The 18,513-nt window shown below is 36.4% G+C and overlaps 4 protein-coding genes across 7 annotated transcripts; 2 read left to right on the forward strand and 2 right to left on the reverse strand.

The window, feature by feature from the left end:
- Positions 1-461: 461 nt before the first annotated feature.
- LOC121758114 (heat stress transcription factor A-4c-like) lies at positions 462-2,891 on the forward strand. Of its 2 annotated transcripts, none has more exons than XM_042153549.1 (3): positions 462-795; positions 871-1,518; positions 1,612-2,891. In XM_042153549.1, the coding sequence occupies exons 2-3, from the start codon at positions 1,300-1,302 to the stop codon at positions 2,596-2,598; spliced, it is 1,206 nt and encodes a 401-aa protein (XP_042009483.1). In that variant the 5' UTR covers positions 462-795; positions 871-1,299; the 3' UTR covers positions 2,599-2,891. The 2 variants fall into 2 exon arrangements, with proteins under 2 accessions (XP_042009483.1, XP_042009482.1); XM_042153548.1 differs by having other exon boundaries at positions 462-676.
- A 473-nt stretch (positions 2,892-3,364) lies between these two features.
- Positions 3,365-5,813, reverse strand: LOC121757302 (U-box domain-containing protein 17-like). The gene has a single exon (XM_042152840.1). It carries the CDS (start codon positions 5,632-5,634, stop codon positions 3,487-3,489), a length of 2,148 nt encoding a protein of 715 aa, XP_042008774.1. The 5' UTR covers positions 5,635-5,813; the 3' UTR covers positions 3,365-3,486.
- Positions 5,814-11,520: 5,707 nt separating this feature from the next.
- Positions 11,521-14,014, reverse strand: LOC121759600 (ubiquitin domain-containing protein 1-like). 2 transcript variants are annotated; one of them, XM_042155251.1, is made up of 5 exons: positions 13,868-14,014; positions 13,713-13,759; positions 13,062-13,184; positions 11,831-11,950; positions 11,521-11,769 (listed from the first exon to the last, which is right to left on the reverse strand). In XM_042155251.1, exons 2-5 carry the CDS (start codon positions 13,756-13,758, stop codon positions 11,705-11,707), a joined length of 354 nt encoding a protein of 117 aa, XP_042011185.1. In that variant the 5' UTR covers position 13,759; positions 13,868-14,014; the 3' UTR covers positions 11,521-11,704. The 2 variants fall into 2 exon arrangements, with proteins under 2 accessions (XP_042011185.1, XP_042011184.1); XM_042155250.1 differs by having other exon boundaries at positions 13,713-14,008.
- A 795-nt stretch (positions 14,015-14,809) lies between these two features.
- Positions 14,810-18,038, forward strand: LOC121758212 (ER lumen protein-retaining receptor A). Of its 2 annotated transcripts, none has more exons than XM_042153632.1 (6): positions 14,810-15,501; positions 16,465-16,730; positions 16,981-17,096; positions 17,426-17,499; positions 17,577-17,640; positions 17,718-18,038. In XM_042153632.1, exons 2-6 carry the CDS (start codon positions 16,560-16,562, stop codon positions 17,752-17,754), a joined length of 462 nt encoding a protein of 153 aa, XP_042009566.1. In that variant the 5' UTR covers positions 14,810-15,501; positions 16,465-16,559; the 3' UTR covers positions 17,755-18,038. The 2 variants fall into 2 exon arrangements, with proteins under 2 accessions (XP_042009566.1, XP_042009565.1); XM_042153631.1 differs by lacking the exon at positions 14,810-15,501 and adding an exon at positions 15,560-15,973.
- Positions 18,039-18,513: the final 475 nt, after the last annotated feature.

An 18,513-nucleotide genomic window follows, 5' to 3' on the forward strand; every position in this document is an offset into this window, starting at 1 on the left:
TTCCATTTCATATTTGAGCAATCACTTTTTTCCAATTTAAACCAACTGTATATGACTAATGGGATTTAGTGGTAACTACAAATATACAATGATTGATAATACTAGTATATCGGAATCTAATGAAATGGCAAGGATGTAATTTCAAGTTTTATAAATATATAAATAATTTATATATTCTGTGTTTTGAACGAGGATATACAATTTAAAAGCTGAAATCACATTAAAATGGTTAAATTAAGGGATATTGGTCTCTAAAATCACATTAAAATGGTTAAAATTGATCTAAAATATCATAAACTTTACGTTTGGTTTGTTATTTCACATGACAATATCCCTTAAATTAATTGTAGTATACATTCCGTTTTGCAATTTCGGAAAATATTGGGGCGTCTTCAGTATTGTACAGAAGTTAAGGGGCGTTTGATAGTAAATATTAGTATACTCGTCAGCTGCCTAGAACCTACACAAGAGATAAGGAGAAGGATGATTGATGATTGTTGCGTACAGAAATGCTCTCAAATTTCCTACAATGTGTAAACCCTAGAATACCCCAACCTGATTTGGAAAGAATTCCACAGTCTCCAATATATAAATCGACGCCAACCGACAGAAACGAAGCACGCGGCCGTTAAGAAATTGGAGGTATTCGGTGGAATCATATTGTTTTTTTTATCAGGTGATTCGCTGAACACATGCGTATTTCTTTATGTATACAAATTCGTTTGGAGTATCTTTCATAACGCGCAAGTATCAAAGTTGATGCTTTCGCTTGAAGATTTGAGCGACTTTTGATGTGTGAGTAATTTAATTTTGCATTTGTTAGTTTCTGGCCATGTATTCTGATTTGAGTATTTATGTTCTTCTCGGTAGATTTGCAAGGTGTTGATGTTTGGATTGTTGCGTTTGACTTGTTAACCACTCGAGTTACTGGAGAGATTGGACGTAGTGGATTTTGGGAGCTATTGATTTCGATTGAGGGGATTCTGATTGGGAGCTGTTCATTTCGATCTGTAGGGGTTGGGATATTGAATTCGAGAAAATATCAGTGTGAACGTTTGTGAGATCTTCCTTTCTGAAAATTGTTTAGCTTTGCTTTCTATTCCCAATGTGTTTAGTCTTAATTCGGATGCTTAAGGAGCTTCAGATTGTGTTGCTGTTAATGTGAAACGAAAAGATTGTCCATTTGATGTTGGGTGAAAGTTCAAGGAGACATTGAACTTTGAGGAGGTCTTTGAGTTGGTTGTCTATTGGTTTCTTCTCGATACTTTAGGGCATCTGTCTTTGTGAGATAAAGTTACCATGATGGATGAGGCTCCGTGTAGCTCTAACTCGGTGGCCCCTTTCCTTGCTAAGACATATGAGATGGTGGATGATCCATCTACAGACTCGATTGTGTCTTGGAGTCAGAACAATACAAGTTTCATTGTATGGAACCCTCCGGAGTTTTCTAGGGAGCTGCTGCCCAGATACTTCAAGCACAACAATTTCTCCAGCTTTATTAGGCAGCTAAATACATATGTGAGTAGTTCACTTTTGACAGCTAAATGCGTTTAAATTAGTCTTATCACAGCTTATCTTATCTGTGTTTGATCCCTTGTTGTGTGTTATTAGGGTTTCAGAAAAGTTGACCCCGAACAGTGGGAATTTGCGAATGAAGGTTTTGTCAGAGGAAAGCTCCACCTTTTGAAGAATATTCATAGACGCAAGCCTGTTCACAGCCACTCAACACCAAATCTGCCCCCCTTACCTCCCCTAACTGAGTTAGAAAGGAAAGGATATAAGGAGGATATTGAGAGGCTCAAGTGTGAAAAAGAATCACTCGATTTGGAATTGCATAGACACAAGGAGGAGAAACAAGAGCTTACGTTGCAAATGAGAGCTTTGGCTGAACGCGCACAAAATATGGGACAACATCATGCAAGTATGCTATCCTCCTTAGCCGAGACATTGCACCAACCTGATCTTGTGCCGCAAATGGAAGGGCATGATAGAAAGAGAAGATTTCCTGGAAACAGTTACTTGTGTGAAGAAACCAGTAATGAAGATTGTCAGAGGCCATCTTCACAAAATTTGTCACTCGACAATTCAGATGCGGATGCACTTTTGACTTTCAACAAGGAATTGTTGGACCAGATAGATTCTTCTATGTCGTTCTGGGAGAAAATAATTCTTGAAGTTGGTGAAGGCTTAGGAAAATCTAATTCATCCTTTGAGTTGGTTGAATCAACAAGCTGTGCGCTCAGCCCCGGCTTATCTTACACCCAACTCAATCTTGATGTTGGAGGCAAGACACCTGATATTGACATGAATTCTACACCGAGAGCTGTTAGTGCCCAAGATATGCAACCTCCTGCTGAAGAACAGGCAGCAATGACAGCAACAAATGTAAGAACAGGGGTCAATGATGTATTTTGGGAACAGTTTCTAACAGAAAATCCTGGTTCGAACAATTCATCTGAATTTCAGTCGGAGAGAGATGGTGATGGCAAGAAAGATGAGAGTAAACCAGGTGATCATGGAGTGCCCTGGTGGAATATGCGGAGTGTGAATAACCTTGCTGAACAGTTGGGGCATCTTACTCCCGCGGAAAAAACTTGACCTACAGTATGGTTTTATGGTATTCCTTTTTTTGTTGGTGAATGCACTTTTTGATATCTAATGCCTATGGCTGTTGATTTAGAGATGAGTTTGATCTCGCAGTAGGTAGACATTCGATATATAACCTCCCCTCCTGCACATATTACCTTTTGAGCTACGTTTTTTTGCTTTGTACACATAGTTATTGTTGTATAATAGAGGAATGCTTCTTAGCTTTCTAGCTTTTTGTGTGTTGCGTTTAGAGGTACCGCGTTTTGAGTTCTTATGTCAACTCCTTGATTATTTATTTTGAACATGCTTGCTATATATTTCTCTGAATGACTTGCCGTATGTTACTTGTCGTGGGGAGATGGAGAGATGATACATGGTTCTTTGATGAAAATAAGGTGCACTTTTAGTTTTAGGCTTTAGCTTCTCTTATTTCTAATCAAATGCAAGAGATAGCATGGTATTGGAAATGAAACTATGTAGCTTTGTGTCACATTATTCCACTGAAGTGAAATTCCTTACCATTAATAGTAAGTTGATTAAGGGTTGAGAGAAGTGAAATTCCTTACCATTTGATTATTCCACTAAACATTACCACTTTGGAGTATTCTTCTTTTCATGTTCAGTTTAATCTTCAAATTGAAAGGATTGAGACTGTTTGCAGGAAGAAAATGATATCCAGTGAGGAGTGATGTGAGTTCATATACAGACCAATCAATACTAATAGTACTAACAATAATTGTAATTACAAACAATGACAGTAGAAACAAACTGTGCAGGCACAAATAACTTTTATGTATAACCCCCTTTCCATATACTATTTGAATGAATTTTGTAACTTAAACAAATTCAACAAAACAAAAAAATTGGAACTTAAAAGAATGGGGCAAAGAAACATCTCTACAACACAGGCACTGAAATGGAGAGAGGCATTGAAACATCAGCAGCAAAGCTTGTATCAATGGCAGCAACCGCATTTCCTCTAGCAAACGCATACCCCAAACCCAACCCCCCAAATTGCAACGATGTGTTCTCACATCTCTGGAATACCCTCGCCAACGACGCCGCCTTCCTCCTCGCTCGTTTCGTTCCCGTAAAGAGCAGGCTCTGCAGCAGGCTCGCCATAGCCGGAGCCTTGAGCACCCTCTGTGTCGCGGCTGCGCCCCCGCTCTTGCAAAGCTCGAGCAGCGCCGCCACAGCGTTCTCTTTACCCCTCGGAGTCCCACAACGCATCAACCCAGTCAGCCCTAGCACCGCGCTCTCCTCCTTCCCGACCGCCTCAGCCCCAATAGGCTGCCTCACGATTAGCGCTAACGCACCGGCAGCTTCCTCAGCGATGCCTTCGCGCTCGAGTGCCCCAACTAACACTCTCACTGCGCCCGACTCGATCATCCTCGCGCAGTTCTCAGGGTGCGTGGATAGGTTGAATAGAGCTGTGACCGCGTCTTTCTTCCCCCTGGCAGTTCCGTCCACCAGCATCCCGGCCAGAGCCTCCACGGCTCCATCTTCCTGCGCGATCTCCTTCTTGTAGTCATGGACGGCCGAGAGGCTGAACAGCGTCGCGGCTGAATTCTCCCTCGCCTCAGTCGTGTGCCCGTTTCTCAAAACCCCGACAATGGCGCCTAAACACCCTTCGACCTCCATGATCCGGCTCTTGTTCTTGTCGTATATCGACAAGTTCAACAACGCAGTCACGGAATTCTCTTGCGCAAAGGCGTCTGTGGACGGAAGCAGTAGCTTCAAAAGAGGTATGGCTCCGGCCTCAGCTATATACGCCCGATTCTCCCTCCCCGTCTTGGCTAACAACCTAATCTCCCAAGCAGCCACAGTCTTGGCCCGTGGTGTCCCGTTTGCCAGCTCCTCGACCAACACAGCTGCAGTTGCCTTAGTTGCCTCGACTGCAGCCTTACTCGGAGGAGCAGACGTGCACACATCCGCACTATTCTCCGGTGGATCATACGGGATCCCATTAGCCACACACCACTGCAAGATCAAGTTCCTCAACGCGCGATTTGGCACTAATTTCATATGAACAAGCATCTGCCCCGTCTTCGGACAGCTACTATTCCCTTCCTCCAACCATCTAGCAATTGAGGGACGATCATACGTCTGCCCGGTCGACACAATAACCGGATTATGCATCAACTCTAATGAGATAGGACAGCAGAAATCCTTAGGGATTGTGACAAATGTGTCTGCAATCTCTCTAGAGATCAATCCATTTGCTTTAACTCTACGTTTCCACTTCCCCAAATCCCCATCTCCATCCTCAAATCGAAACAGCAAGAATCTACAATAACGCAACAGAGCCACAAATCCATTGAGAACAGAGGCACAAGGCTCAAGATCACCATCATGATTCACAATCTGCTCCTCCAAGAACTCAATCTCACTTCTACAGCTCTTCACATCGCAAATCCCTAATTTCTCCACAAAGAATATGTACAGCTCATTCATTTCTGGGATTCTGCCATTCTCAAATTCATTCAAGAAATAGTAAAGCTTCAATCTTGAACACTCATCACGCTTATCAATCAACAATTTCGACTCCCTAGACTGTCTCCTCAACAAATCAATTTGCTCCCTAACATCTTCAGACAGAGAAGTAATCTCAGATAAAGGAAAGACATCGAAAAGGGTGGAGATTTCCTGATTGATATCATGGAAATGACCGGAAATCAAGTGGTTTTGCAGCAGCAGCCATAGCTTGCTAGAACCGTTGACATAACCGATCAAGATTTTCGACCGATAAAGCAGGAGGTACAACTCCTTCAAGCACAGAAACAGAGTCGGAGGAATCCCCGAAATCCCCAAATCGATTAGGGCGTCGAGGAGCACAGAGATGACGTTGATTTTCCGGATTAAAGATCTCGAATTCTTGCCCTGAAAAAAGGGGGCCTTTTTGCTCTTACCGGAGAAGGACGACATCGAAACGGCGCGGAGAGCCTCCAAAACGGCGGCGTTTGGTAAATCCACCGGCGCCAGAAACGCCTCCAGCGAGGGCGAGCTACGCCGCCGCAGAGACGAGAATATCGCCGCCGATGCCATGATTGAAGAATCAACAACAAATTTTTTTGTCTGAAATTCAAGAATCTACGAAACTGGAGATTATTATAGTTGAATTTGGGAATCGTACAAAAAAAACTGTGGATTGTGAAGAAGCCGCGTGCGGAGGAAATAGGAAAGGAAGAATTTGATTAATGGAGAATTTGACTGAAATTTCAATAGGGAAAAAATAGGGATAAAAAAAACAATCTTGAATTTTCTCCGACAATTTCTATGCAGGCAGCTTTGACAGCGACCTTTGCCTAAACCAGGTATGGGTTAGTGCTATTTACCTGACTTTCTGTCCATTCATTTTACCATTTTTATAAGGGATTTATTATGTCACCTAACTTTATTTTTATTATAAATAAATATAGTTCTCTGAATTTTATAATGTCAAACTTATTAAACTGTATTTAATAATTTAATTCTCAAGTAACTATACCCATTGTAATTTAAATTTTATGGGTTTAAGGGAATGCTTAGGGGTTGATGAAGGTTGACTAGCTTTAATTCTTGTGGGCTGTAATTAAAGTAAAAGAAAAAGAGATATGATAAAAGTGGGGATGGTTTTGCAATTGAGTACATAGTTGACTAAAGCCAAAAGTGAAACTTAACGTTAACAGTTTTTTAACCTTAGCCGTTGTCCCATCCTCTCATTCTACCTGATTTTCATTTCTACATATGACTTCTTTTTAAATAATTCAATTTCATCTCCTTTTTCTCTCTCCACATCCACATCTTTTTATCAAAATTAAAAAGTAAAATTAGATTTTTTTATTGTGAATAATTTATTTTTGACAAAATGATGCAATTTAATTATGGTGGATAGAGTGAGCATAATATTTAACTTTTCTTTATATTAAAATAAACAATTAAAGTAGTGGCATAGGGTTCTGTTTGGAAAAAACAACGAGTCATAATGGCAATAAAAGTTGGCAACAACCAAGGTGAGAATCACTTGAACTGAGAGCTTCATCATTACTTCATTTTGACTTTTTTATAATACATCTACTTTCCCCATTCCATAAAATAATTCATTATTGTGAGTAACTATTGGTTCTTGAACAAATCCAAAATTATCATTTTGAAATTGTTAAAAACAATCTAGAGTTGGAATTGAGGTCAATTCTTAAAAAGATAACAGGATAATAAGATCAAGATGAAGCTGAATAAAGAAGAAATGTGGATTGAGCAAAGTACCTGATTTCAATACTGAAACAAATACCCAATTTGTTAGTTAAATGAAGAAAATTGTAAAAAGAAATTTGTATTTTGGTGGAACATGATGTGCATATTTCTTAATAAGAACAGTGCAATTTGAAATGGTGCTTATTAAGCACTTTCGGTTTCATGCTCGTGGATTTCTCTTTTTGGAACTTTTTTTAATCTTCGTTTATTTATTTATTCATTCATATGGTTTAGACTTTACTCAGAGCGCTGAATATTCATCAACATTCAAAGCAACTAATAAAGAAATACTAATAATGAAAATAGATTATAAATTAATGAAAACAAGCATGAAGATTATAATTACAAAAAGTATAATACTATTTAAATTGTGTAACTCATAAATAGTCTAATCTATTAGATTTTTCAAAATACTAATATAATAGATCGACAGAGCTTCATGGAGCACGAAGATTCCACACTCATAGAGTGCTAGTATTTTTTTAGTAGTCTAGGATGTAGTTTGTTGGAACCGGTTAATGGATGGAAGGTTACCCAATATAAATGGGGTGATGCTCGGCAGTGGCGGATCCAGGATTTTTTGTTTGGGGGTACGATAAATAATTATAACACTTCGAAGCTTCAAAATCAAAACGATTCCTTTTATTTTCTTTAATTTGTTTTCTCAATCATAATTGATTATTTTATTTTAATTATTAAAAACATTATAGATATGTGCATAAGAAGAGATTGGAAAGATAAAAAAATTATTACTATATGTTGTGACTAAACGATATGCAACTAAAATACGTTATAATATTTTTTAAAAGCTAAAATAATCAAGATAATGAAAAATATCTTTTAAAGATTTGAAAACAGAAAGAATAAATATGTGTGTGAATTGTATAGGTTTCAAATGCATTAAAATATTTTTAAAAAGCTTAAATGATGCAGTGTAAAAATTGCTTTTAAAGATTTGAAAAAATAGAAAATATAAATATATATGTGAATTGTGTAGATTTTAAATGCATTAGAATATAAAAAAAAAGAATGAAAAATATAGAAATGCATGAGATTAAATAAACAAAAGATGTGTGCATTAAATGGGTTTCTATTTTAGAGTCCATATAAAAAAGATAAAAAAGATTTGAATAAACAAAATAAGAAGCAGTAAGAAAAAACACACAAAAGATTTGAATAAACAAATGGAGTAGTAGGAAAAACAAATGGAGTAGTAGGAAAAAAGATATACGAGGGACATTTGTTAGGAATCCAAGGATGCGAATTGTTATTAGTATACCTAAATTCATTATGATGATAAGTTTTGGGGTACAATGGTACCCCTTGTTCCCATGTGGTTCCGCCACTGATGCTCGGTACTACAAGCCGCATTATGGTTGATTTCTGATGGGCTTAAATTTCCCATACATGATTGGTTCAAATTTTATTTGTAAAGAACAATAATTTGGTTGTTGTGCACATATTGAATTAAAGTGTTTTTGCGTTGGTGAAAAGCATTCGAATCATGATACAATAGAGTCGATCCGAATAAACCATGTTTATTATAAAGATTGAAACCAAGTAGATAGAGTTTCACTCGAGTTTAGAGTGAAATCAAAATTTGTAACAATGGTACTTGATGAGTTAATGAAGAAGATTGTGCATTTGTTGTTGCATGATTTACTAGGAGTGATTTGCGGTCAGTTGCACTAATATAAGGATTGAGTTTAAATTTGTATAGCAGTAACTCTCTTCCCTTTATTAAAAAAAAGAAGAAGATAAGATAGTTACTTAACAAAATACTCAGATAAGATAGTTACTTAACAAAATACTCCATAATTTATACCATAAGATATCCATTCAATCCATATTTATCAAGAATGCACTAAAATAAATAAAAATTTGGATATCTCACAACTATTTGAATGAGCGGATAATATTTCCAACTTCCAATTGTGGAAAGGAACGACGACGGTTGGTAAGAATTCGGTGCGATCACGCCACGTAGTTTGAATGATTCACCAGTCAAATAAATGCTTACGTGTTTGGCAGGTTACCAAAGTCAAACCCAAAAACGGTGCCCAATTAAATAACTGCTACAGATACCGTGCTGTGACGCTGCCCACCTCACCGCCATAGCTGTCCTTGTGTTTATCAGCCGACGTGGATCTGTCACCATTGCCGTCACAGACCATTTGCTCTGGATGCTTTTCTTTTATTTATTGGGATAAATTGAGTAATAATTCGTCCAAATATTATGAGCTCATTAAAGGTTAATTAATGGTTAGCACTACGAGAATACTGAACCTTGTAATAATAACATTAAACCAATTCTTACTCTAACGGTTTTTATTTTTATATTGATAGATTAGATATTGTTGCTTGTTGGTTACGTAGATACTAATGGAGTTTTTGTGTATATTGATAGTACTTAGATGTCCACTAACATGGGTAATATTTTATATTTTTGTTGTTGTTAAATTATACTCCTTCTGTCATCTAAAAATAGAAACTTAAAGGATAATATGCGTTTTAAAGCAAAGCATGGTAAATTAGGACGAAAGAGATAGAAAAAGTATAATGATTGGAGTGTTGTCAACGAATAATGTGGCTCGACTTATAAGAGAGACTGAGAGAGAAACTGACAAAAGTGGAAATAGACCAATTTTGTAAGATAGATCAACATAAAACAATATTATTTCAAAAGTTAAATGATTTATAATAAAATTAAACCAGTTGATGCTTAAAAATACTACTACTCTATTTAACTATAGGAAAAATTCAATATCCTCAGTTTCTCTTGTGAGCGAGTCTTAATATAATGGTGTACGTTTTTATCAAAGATAAGTTATGGTGTAGGGGTTGAATGATAGAGGAACATTGTAATTGTAGAAATTCCTCTTATAGTGATTTATGAACAATGGCATCAAATTAAGCCCGATTTAGATCTCTTGATATTCAGGTATGCTTTGTGGTTGCAATATTTTCCAATATTCCACATTAAAAAGGATTTATTGAGAAATGTTCGATTATGTCTTTTGAGAAGACCATTTGGTAAAGATAGAGTAACGATACGTTTATGAATGATTCAAGTTCAATGAAATTTAATATAGTGAAAATTTATGGAAGAATAAACTTTGACATGTTACAAGTGTAAATTAATTACATATTGATACAATATGGTGCACCTAAGAAGAAGCTAGAAACTCTATGCCAGGCAAATAACATTTCAAATGGACTATATCTTAAAGAATAATTTTATAGTAGCTTATGAATAGTTATGAAATATTGATATCACTTGAGTACTCTTAAATGTTTAGATTTAAAAAAAAATTATCTGGAACCATTTTGTCAATAATTTATTTTATAATTTACTATTATTTGATAGAAAAATTTACACCTTTCACCACTATATTGGTTTGTAGCGTTGCATGGTCTAAAATAGTGGACGACTACAGGAAAATGACATTCAAAGCAGCCGACAACGTAGTCTCAATAGTCAACACTTTTAAAAGTATGAACCAACTATATTTTCCCTTCCTACTTAGAAAATAAAGTCAATTTTATTGTACTCCTATTTTTTTTCCTCTAAAATCACAATCGCCGCTGTTATTGGCGGGATATTTACGCTGTAGTTGACTTGCATACTACCTGCATGAGTTACACGAAAATGTGGACTTCCAATTAATAATAGTAGTAATAATAAAAATAATTTTTTTTACTATTATTATTCTGAAAAAATATTGCACAGAAATAATCGGAAACAGATCAAATAATTGGGCAGTTGAATTAAATATATCCCAAAAAGGTACTCCCTCCGTCCCCTAATAGGAGTGGCTCTTTGACCGGGCACGAGTTTTAAGAAATATAGAGAAAAGTTGGTTGAAAAAGTTAGTGGAATGTGGGACTCACATTTTTATATTAATTTTATAATAAAATGTGAGTGGAGTGAGTTAGTGGAATGTGGGACCTACTACCATTTATGGTAAAAATGAAGAGTGACTCTTAATGGGGGACGGCCCAAAATGGAAATTAGCGACTCTTATTCGGGGACGGAGGGAGTAGTATTTAAAATAATTTACAATAGGCCTCCGCCTACGAGCGAAAGTTATTAGATTACAAAAAATAGCTGTGACAAACGGCCCAAATCTGAATCACTATTTAAGAATGTTTTTAACATCTTGATAAATGCCTATTTTTTCAAAATCCAAACAATATGAAAAGAGTTAGGGAATCCTAATTGTTTAGTCTTCGATCTTGCAACCAAATCATGATTCTTGACTATTTGAATATTTGAACCCTTCGAGTTCATGTACTTGTGGAGTTAATTATTTACTACTAATACGGAACACCTTAACTTTAATTGAAAGTGAAGAACAAAATTATTGAACATAGTATTATATTACATGTGCAGGGTTAACTCATTCTCTTTTTAGGTTAGTTCCACTTTTCTGTTTTAAGACACATTTTGCTTTATCTCAAGGATGAGTTGTCTTTAAAAAAAGAAAAAAAAATGAGTTGTCTTTTATATTAGTCATGCATATTTTTTTTCCTTAATGGGCAAACTGGCCCTCTTTGCCAGCCCAGATAATCAATAATTGCCAGCTGATCTAGTGTGTGTGTTTTGGAGAGAGAGAGATAATACCATAGGTAGTACATGTTTCATTTATTCTCTAAAATCCTAAACCCAGAAATGAAATGAACAGAAAAACATAAGCAAGAGAGAACATTAGGTGGTCGTGGTTAATCACCCAAAGCAAGTATGTACAAAAATGGTAAGAGCTTCATACAAGATGTTCAACAAATTGAAAATTTGCAATTGAGCAGGATTTAATGGGATGATGAATTTAGGAACAAGAATCACGAGGTCGATTTACACATATACTCTCACTGTGATATCTTTTCAGTTCTCGCGGATCAGATTTGTAGGCTCACTCACAACATATTTGGGCAACTCATATTTGGCACCTGCAAATAACATCTTCCATTAAGGATGAATAACTGGAGGCACATTGGAAAATTCACCAACCTCTTTCGTCATAGCAGACTGTTAAGTCGGGATTTTGAACAATAACGCCAGCCCCGTCCACAATTGCTTGGGCAAGAGTCAAATCAGCTTCAGCTGCAGCCCGGAGAGCATCCCAGATCTCTGTTGATTTTACAGAAAAAAAGGAAATGAAGCAGCAGCAAAGATAACTAAATTCAAGTGTTTTCTAGTTTGGTTCGACTCACAATGAACCTCATTTTATTAGGAATAGAATACCATACCAGAAGTCTGAAAAAGCGTAAAATGTATAGATCTTATACCAACACCGTTTTTTGCTACAATTTACCCTGCAAGTCAGAATGGTTGTTTATTGAACTCTCTCCTCAGTCCTCAACAAATATGTCATCGAAATGTTTAAAGATCTGAAATGACGATAGGACCTAACATTGAAGTGGGCTTATTATGGAACCACACGTGTTCTATTCATCATGCTGCACTAAGAGTAAGCTCAAACTCACACCTTATATTCAATATAAAAGGTCAAGCAATACATGTCACCAGAGACTTGAGATGGGATCAACATGAAGATACCATGAGCGTGTGAAAGCAGAGAAGACGTCTCAATATGGAAACATAAATTTACTTGATGTTTAAGATGAACAAAAGTAGCAATAGCTAACAATACATGTGTTTACTATATACTTAAAACATGATATTCATTATAAGGTAGGATGTTCTACACTTACAAACAAAAGGAGATTATTAAATTCTACAATAGCTTTCAAAGATGTATGCAATACTAAACTTCACCCTTAATTTTAGAATACACATGTGATTGAGTTACTAGCATATCAATGTATTATTCTGGTAATATCTACTCTGAACATTCACCAAGTACTTTATCCAGCTAAGTTCAACAACCTCACAGTTCGTGTTCAATTTAAATCTGATGGAAAACAAAAAGAGTTGATCTCAATGAGATGAAATGCATCAACCTAAAGTAGATTTTATGCACACCGGGCCATATAATGTTGATTTTCCAGATATAGCTTCATTTGTGATCAACAGCGCAAATATGAATACAGCTAAGGACGAAAAAGCTAATTGGACTAACAGGCCAGTGTTGGTCCAGTTGGACTTGACAATTTCAAAGTATATACCAGTTCAGATGGCCAACCCTAAAGATGAATAAACCCACAAGTTTAAGTGCACAGAACCATAATTTGATCATATGTATTGCCACATTGCAGAAAGACATCATCTGTTACATTACCTCTCCTTCCTCCATAGTGCGGAGCAGTGTCCCAGAACTCCTCGCGCATCTGCGTTAGCTGTTCTCTGGTTATTGCTTCTGTGTGCTTCCACGGCTTTGGTTTTCGTATCTTCTTTGAAGTATCTGGTTTTAGACAAAATGAAGCATAATTAAGGGTTTTTTTATGAGGCAAGCAGACTCACAAACAGTGTTACGATTCTACAAAATGATTAACTAGCAACAAGAAATGAAACAGGAAACAGGAAAAATGAAAAAAAAAACCAAAAATGTTCATTTCTTTGTAGCACCACAAGTGAATCACAAGATGGCTTCATAGCTATCTTTTCTAGGAGCAACTAAACACTGTAATTAGGTTAATCTTTACAAGACAGATAACACAAGGCTGATACGCATAAGACAGAATTGCAGACCACTTCAATCAATAATAGTAAAAAAAATTAAACATAAACACAAAGAAAACAACACATGATTTGTCTATAATCAGATTAGTGCATATCACTCTACATCGTTCAAACACAAACTGATCAAAATATGAAACGGTAATTGCAGAATTAAGATGAAACCCTTGCCACATTCAGGAACCAGCTACAACAATCAATGAAACAATCCAGCAATGATATCAATCAATCAAATACCTAATCGAAACAGTACCTGAGCCACTGCCAACTACTTTCTCCCGCGATCCAGCGCAACCCATGCTGTCCAGTCACAGAAATTGGGTGCGGTCAATGATTTCCAGTGTCCACAATCTCAAGGTTATGTAAAAAACGGATTAAAGTAAAATAGAAAGAATCAGAGAGGGGGACCATTAGTCAATTTGATTTTTGGTGTTTGGGTAAACACGAATTTCTATCTCCTTCCTTCCCTCTCTCTCTAAAACAGTTTGCTGGGGGGAGGGGAAGGCTGCGAGTCTACTCTCTTTCAACGGTTTTGCTTAATTTCTTGTTAATTTTTACTACTTTAATTAGGGAGTTGGATTAGGTATTTAGGTGTTTAACTAGTCAATACAGCTCAAAATTACTGTTAATTTCTTCTTAATTTATTCTAAAAGATAGTATAATTTTTCGTGGGGAATCAAATTTGCGTTTTTATACTATTGTTTGTTTCAACCTTTAAAGGCCTTTTTTCATACTATAATCAATTCACTTTTAACTTTTAAGAGAGTATTAGTTTGAATAGCGATTAATTTCGTTATTTATCATTTCCATTTTTCATTACTATGAATATAATAAACAAATAGAGGAATATATTTGACTGAAAAGGCATGTTTTTAAGGCATGAATTTTGTAACTTGTTGAACGTTTCACAATACTGTTTTAGATGGTGTCATATATTTTTTCGCCTAATTCTTTTTAAATAATTATAATTATCTTTTCAATTAAGTTTAGAGATAAAATAATAGTAGTATATCCTAAATATGTTGGTATATTTGATTGAAAAAACAAAAAAAAAAGCACGAACTAAGATGATACAGTATAAAACTAGGAATATACAGGAGAGGTGAATGAACATTTCACACGGGATGTTTATTTTGTTCGCAATTCTTTTAAATATTTCAGAATTATGTGATTTATAGCCATTTTTAATTAAGTCTATTTCCCAATGTATTTTATTCTCACGCCATTGCATTATAAATTTCCACATATCTCTATCATTTCATGTGTAAATAACTAAATATACTACTCCATTTTAGTAAGTATTTCATCATTAAAAAAATAATTAAAATATAAATAGAAAAGGATGAACTTTAGTCAGAGGCACAATGCGGAAGGGATCAGCTGAGGCATAAGCTAATCCACCATATAATACACTAATAAAAAATAAACATGTGGAATTTATTTAGTCATTACTCCTACACTGCAACTCCTTTTTCTTTAAGAGGAAGAAACACGCGGATGAGAGACTGGACGCGGTTGTGGAGGTTGAGGCGGGGGCCGACGAGAGCTGAGGTCGAATCGGGGAGGCGGGCTCTGTCGGCGGCGTCGGCGGCGGAGGGAGGAGGGGATTGAGGATTGAGGCGGAGGGCGTAGAGAGGCGGCTCGATCCGGAGCCTGCGCTTGCGGCGGCGGCGTTCGGCTGCGGCTTCCTCTGCGGAGGAGAATCCGTAGGAGCGCTGCGAGATGAAGGAGGAATTGTCCAGGCATTGGGGCTGGGAGTGTTGAGCGGCGGCGGAGAACTGATTGGGGGTGAAATTGGTGGTAGGATACGGCGGATGAGGGGGATTGGTGAGAGGGGTATCTGTAAAGTGAATGAGATTGCTATAATTTTGAATTTCCTAACTTAGAATGCCAAGCTTCAGCAGTAATCACTCACAAACACATGCGCGTCTGTGTGCGAACAGAGAGATAAGAGAGGGAAATCGGTGTTTCTTTCTCTTAAAGACAAAGGAGTTGCAGTGTAGGGAGGGAGAGAGTAATGACTAATGAGTGAAGATATGAAGGTAGTCTTTTATTTAATTTTATAAATAAATTCCACATGTTTATTTTTGATTAGTGTATTATATGGTGGATTAGCTTATGCCTTAGCTGATCCCTTCCGGGCACCATGGCTTCGTGTACGCTGAAACGAGCTTCCAACTGCCACATCAGCTCGCTAATTATTTCATTTTCGGAAAATTAATTAATAATTAAATATCACCTCTTCTCTCTCACGTCTCAATTCCACTCCAATATCTGCAATTAATTTTTGCTTTGCGTCAAAGCTTAAACTCCATCACCTCCTCCACCTCTCCAGTCTATTTTCTCTTTCTGCAAAGAAACAACAAAGAAAAATAACTGAAAACGTAAAAGGAAAGAAAAAAAATCTCGAACTCTTCGCAACGATGAATATTTTCAGATTTATCGGCGACATGACGCACTTGGTCAGCATTTTAGTGCTTCTCCTCAAAATCTATGCCACCAAATCGTGTTCAGGTTACGCAATTTTCCCCCAATTTCGCCCTGATTTTGCCTTGTAGCTGTTTGATGCATCGTTTTGCGTGTTTATTTGTTTGAGCTGTAATGGTGTGATTGACCAAGTTATGTGAACTTTAATTTGTTAATCTGTTGAATTTCCCCCTTTTACTGTGCGTTACAATATGCAGTAACTAGAATTTCATAGTCTAGGGTTTCATTTTGATAGTGCACTAGCTGTAGCATTTGCCTGAGTCATTGATGTTCGTAATTGAGGCAATCATGCGAGGAGATTTCGATAAATCGTTGTTGTGATCACATTTATGAATTTGTTGTGTTAGTTTGTGGCATTGATAGGTCAGCCTTTGACGGTGATGAAGATGTACTCTGCGCTTTTCTTGTCGTCTGAATCTCTGATTATATTAAGAGTTTATATTGTGTTTGGGCATTTGTGTGTATTGTGACTGTGACTATATGAGATAGTGAAACTGACAGTAATGCATTCAATTCAGGGATCTCCTTAAAGACTCAGGAACTGTATGCAGTAGTCTTCTTGACTCGGTACCTCGATTTGTTTACCGAGTTCATTTCACTTTATAACTCCGTTATGAAAATAGTGTTCATTGCAAGCTCTTTGGCAATTGTTTGGTATATGAGGTTTCACCCAGTAATTAGGCGATCCTATGACCGTGACCTGGACACCTTCAGACACTATTTTATGGTGGGAGCATGTTTTTTCTTGGCACTTTTGGTTAATGAGAAGTTCTCGTTTGAGGAGGTTAGTTAATTCTCCACTCGTTTGAAACTCTTGTTAAGTTAATAGATAGAATAATTGGTCTGGTTGCGAGAGAGATGTTCAGTGTCTACAATCTTAATCTTAGAAACTAATTTTGGATGCATTTGTTTGATTTTCCGGCTGTCCTGTTTGTTCATTCGTTCCCCGTCTTCTTCCTATATAGTACTACAGAAGATATTGACTTGTGCTTTGTATATGTACTTCTTAACAACTTTTTTATATGACATCTCAGATATTTTGGGCATTTTCAATATACTTGGAGGCTGTAGCAATACTACCACAGTTGGTTCTGTTGCAAAGAAGTGGAAATGTGGACAATCTGGCTGGACAATACATTTTCTTTCTTGGGTAATTTGATAATTATCTTATTTTTAGCCTTATTTGTACTGCGCCATAAGCTCTTTTCATTGTGCACTAAATAATCTAATGACATTACTATGACATGAATGCTTGGATGAGAAAGAAGGGTGCAGGATCGGAAAGTAAACTTTTAGTTGAAGACTTAGGATCACTTTTTTGTTTTGAATCTATGTCGAATTTTGAACTGCAATTTTAAGTGGCGCCATTCAGCATTGTTGAGCATATATTTGTTTTAGGTACTGAGAAACCATTGCACACATATTAAGTAATCTCATATCTCCCAGATAATTAGAACTGTGGTATTATCACTTTAACAGGGCCTATCGAGCATTCTACATCCTAAACTGGATCTACCGCTATTTCACTGAAGATCATTTCAGTAGATGGATCGGTAAGTCATGAAGAAATTGGTTTCACGGCTCTTCTGTCATTGTCGAGGTCTAATCTTGTGCCTTTTTTCCTTCTCAGCTTGTGTCTCCGGGCTTGTCCAAACCGCTCTTTACGCAGACTTCTTTTACTATTACTTTATCAGGTGATTCGCTGACGGAATTCCTAACCTATCCATTATGTTGTGCATATTCATATCTAAGATCTACTCTCTTATTGCAGCTGGAAAAATAATTCAAAGCTGAAATTGCCAGCCTGATATAAACACAGGGGCGCATATACAGATAGGACGGTCTGCATTGATATGCTCATGCCATGATTTTGATTGAAGTTTTGTCTCTTTGATGGAGTTTCAGATGGCAGTCTGATCTTAGGATATGACAAATTTATGTTCCAAGATTACAAATTCCTTTTGAGAAATGCAATGAAACAAAACTTTTGTCAGTATATGTATATTATGCAGCACATGTAAAGCCTTGAAGGAACTTTTGTTAACTTGTTTACAGTACATGCTTACAAATTCAACTTGTGTTCGAATGGGAATTTTTTTTGAGGATTCGCTGCGTAAGTTGCTGTGAAATGTTATGCAATGTGAAATACACTAGCAATCATAGTATGTTTTTAATGCAAATCTGAGGATGAATAATTTAATTAGTTGCAAAAATGTATCTATTCGTTTACATCTCTTGATTATCATGAACTTGTGTTATAAACTAGAAAATAATCTCAAAAATGATAAGTATCATAAATACAAGGGTTATTGGTTCATAAAATTACATCTTTTTTAATAAAATTAAAATGATCACAAAAATCATTAACTTAGAGCTCATTGTAAATTTTCCACTAGTTCCATTTTTCTCCGAATTGAAATTAAACTTGTTAGAAATTCAATAAGGGCTTAAGTTTGTTATTCTATCGACTAATTTGAAGATAAGTTAGTGATATTTGGCATCAAGTCACGAATAGCCCTAAATACAATTATATATATAAAAAATATTGCATTTATAGTATCAAGTCT

This window comes from Salvia splendens, chromosome 12, assembly GCF_004379255.2.
Source record: "Salvia splendens isolate huo1 chromosome 12, SspV2, whole genome shotgun sequence".
Taxonomy (NCBI): domain Eukaryota; kingdom Viridiplantae; phylum Streptophyta; class Magnoliopsida; order Lamiales; family Lamiaceae; genus Salvia; species Salvia splendens.

Coding starts and splice junctions, on each gene's coding strand:
- LOC121759600 (XM_042155251.1), bottom strand. CDS start 13,758: ATGGGTTGCGCTGGATCGCGGGAGAAAGTAGTTGGCAGTGGCTCAG. Junction 13,185..13,712: donor AGTAGTTGGCAGTGGCTCAG/GTACTGTTTCGA, acceptor GTCTAAAACCAG/ATACTTCAAAGAAGATACGA. Junction 11,951..13,061: donor GCACTATGGAGGAAGGAGAG/GTAATGTAACAG, acceptor TAAAATCAACAG/AGATCTGGGATGCTCTCCGG.
- LOC121758212 (XM_042153631.1), top strand. CDS start 15,883: ATGAATATTTTCAGATTTATCGGCGACATGACGCACTTGGTCAGCATT. Junction 15,974..16,464: donor TGCCACCAAATCGTGTTCAG/GTTACGCAATTT, acceptor CATTCAATTCAG/GGATCTCCTTAAAGACTCAG. Junction 16,731..16,980: donor AGAAGTTCTCGTTTGAGGAG/GTTAGTTAATTC, acceptor ATGACATCTCAG/ATATTTTGGGCATTTTCAAT.
- LOC121758114 (XM_042153549.1), top strand. CDS start 1,300: ATGATGGATGAGGCTCCGTGTAGCTCTAACTCGGTGGCCCCTTTCCTT. Junction 1,519..1,611: donor TTAGGCAGCTAAATACATAT/GTGAGTAGTTCA, acceptor GTGTGTTATTAG/GGTTTCAGAAAAGTTGACCC.
- LOC121757302 (XM_042152840.1), bottom strand. CDS start 5,634: ATGGCATCGGCGGCGATATTCTCGTCTCTGCGGCGGCGTAGCTCGCCC.